The sequence below is a fragment of the Marmota marmota genome, unplaced genomic scaffold (genome assembly GCF_001458135.2).
Source record: "Marmota marmota marmota unplaced genomic scaffold, marMar, whole genome shotgun sequence".
NCBI classification, from domain to species: domain Eukaryota; kingdom Metazoa; phylum Chordata; class Mammalia; order Rodentia; family Sciuridae; genus Marmota; species Marmota marmota.
This window is the reverse complement of record NW_026000005.1, coordinates 46,626,950-46,629,105: the sequence shown is the minus strand read 5'-3', so window position 1 is coordinate 46,629,105 and position 2,156 is coordinate 46,626,950. Positions and strand designations below refer to the sequence as shown.

Sequence of the window (2,156 nt, the reverse complement as noted above, 5' to 3'; positions counted from 1 at the left end):
GGGAAGAGGAGGCGGTGGCGGGCGCACGACGGCTGCCAGCGAGGGGGAGGGGACGGGGGTGCTGGGTCGCGCTGGCCCCGGGCGGTGCCCCGCTCTGTGCCCCGCTCAGTGCCCGCAGAGCTGCCTGGCCTTATGCCCCTGCACCTTTGATGAAGGACTGTCCTAGTCTAAGTGGACGTAAGCCCACGATGAATGATTAAGTTGCAAGACCGAGACCCTCACAACTGAGCCATCGCGTCTTCCCATGTCCTCCCCCAGCCGCGGAGACCCAGGTGCCCAAAGTCCGCATGAAAGTGACCCGGTCGCCCACCACCAGCCCCAGCGTCCGCCTCCTGAGCAAGCCAACGAATGGGCACCGTGCCAAACGCACAGACTCAGGAACTGGATGCCGGTTCCAACTCCTGCCCTCGAGCGGGACAGCCTGTGGGCCGCGCACCACATGGTGGGCACTGGATTCCGGGGCTGTGGTCAACGTCGCGGTGGTCACCGCCGTCGCGACAGTCTCAGGGGACCTCTTTCCAGAGTCGTCCAGACCATCGAATGTACCTGTCTCCCACCTACTTAGGGGGTTTCGATGGGCACGAGGGAATTGCGCTGTTATTGGAGGGAAATAATTGTCTCTTAAGCCAGTTGGGCTAGTCCCTGGGGGCTCCTTCAAATTTGGGGAGCCATTTAAGGAACCATGCAGAGCCCAGAAAAGAGAACCATGAAGACGCCACACTCAAAATGGCGTTGGATTCGAAAAGCGTGGCGTGACGTGGCGATCCGACCCACGCGGACGGTCCGAAAACCTTAGGCTACACCCTCTTCATCGCCTCGGCACTTCGCTGTGGAACTAATAAATTTGTTTTGTGGGAGCAAAGACTAGAATAAATACAAATAGAGTCCAGAAAAATACCTATGCCACACACAAGATGGCGACAGATAGACTCCGTCCATATGTTGCCAGAAGGGGGCGCCCGACACGGAAGGCGGGACTCCGGAGAAACTAACGCACACTGGCTGAGAGTGGCGGGCGAACACAAAGTTGACGCTTTGCGTCCTGCCATTGGCAGTTCCTGCCGTCTGTCTCCTGGGGCCGCCGATCTGGGAACGGGGAAAACCCGGAGTTTGGGAAGGTGGCGGGCGGACGGATGCCAAGACCTGCGGAGCTTTAAGTCGAGGCGAAAAGAGGGATTGAGTTGCCCTTCTCTGTTTCCTTAGGTCCTGGGCGAGCTGGCTCATCTCCACCGCGAGGACCCTTTTGCTGAGCTTATCACGCGCTTCCCTAGGAGAAAGGGTGCGCAGGGCTGGGGCGCCGCCCAGTTGGACCTCCTTGCGTTTCCCCCACCCCGCACGCGCCAAGCCCGCATCCCGGTGCACGTGTGCCAGCCTGGCCACTGGCCTGTTGGGCATTCTCGAACGACTTTTCCTTTAGGGAGAACCCGGGTTCCCTGTCTTTTGGCCTGAAGAATCGTGGGGCTGCTGCCGGACAGCGCTGGGTTACCGCGCCCCCTCCCGCTGCCGAGCGGTCGCCCCCAGTCCTGAGAGCTATGCGGCGGGGAGGACACCGCAGGGTTACGGCCTGCCCGCAGGGCGCCCCAGTGGCTGGAAGTGGAGTCTCTCAGAATGTGCGCGCGTCCACCTTAGGGGTTTCACAATGTTGTCCCTGGCGACTACGCGTCCCAACTCTTTGTTCGCCCCCCCACACCCGCGCCAGCTGCCTTTACTGCGGCGCAGACTTGCGGCCGCCCTTCACAGACGGGGAGGAGGGGCTCCTCGGCTGCTGTCGCCGGATCCCCTACTTTGTGCTATTCTCAAGGGAGGTGAAGGGATTATGCGTCACCAAGGACTGGGAGAGCGCCGGCTACCTGCAGCGCATCCATTCAGCTCCAGGCACCCTCCAAGGAATTGTTTCTGTCCACAAAACCCGGATGCAATGAGAGCTTGGCCAGCGCCTCTTCGTAGCGGCTGTTTTCCTTCCAATCCGAGAGTGGCCTTGGGCAATCACTTCTGTATCCACAGCTGAAAACAGGACAAGACTGTTCTGGATCCTAGTCGCTGGGAAGGGGGGGTGGAGGGACACCCTGGAGGAGCTGAGGTGAATGTGAATTTTCCTCGAAAAACTGCTTTGCCTGACCTTGTTCCCATGTAACTGGCTCTGCTAGAAGTGGGTG

The 2,156-nt window shown here is 60.2% G+C and overlaps 1 protein-coding gene across 1 annotated transcript in view; it reads right to left on the bottom strand.

The window, feature by feature from the left end:
- The window catches only part of Ptma (prothymosin alpha), a 7,096-nt gene extending 5,191 nt beyond the window's left edge, over positions 1–1,905 (bottom strand). Inside the window, exon 1 of the mRNA XM_015481539.2 lies at positions 1,851–1,905. Within this exon, the coding sequence (XP_015337025.1) occupies positions 1,851–1,865 (15 nt within the window). The 5' untranslated portion in view covers positions 1,866–1,905. The remainder of the gene's footprint in view (positions 1–1,850) is intronic.
- Between the last annotated feature and the right edge of the window lie 251 nt (positions 1,906–2,156).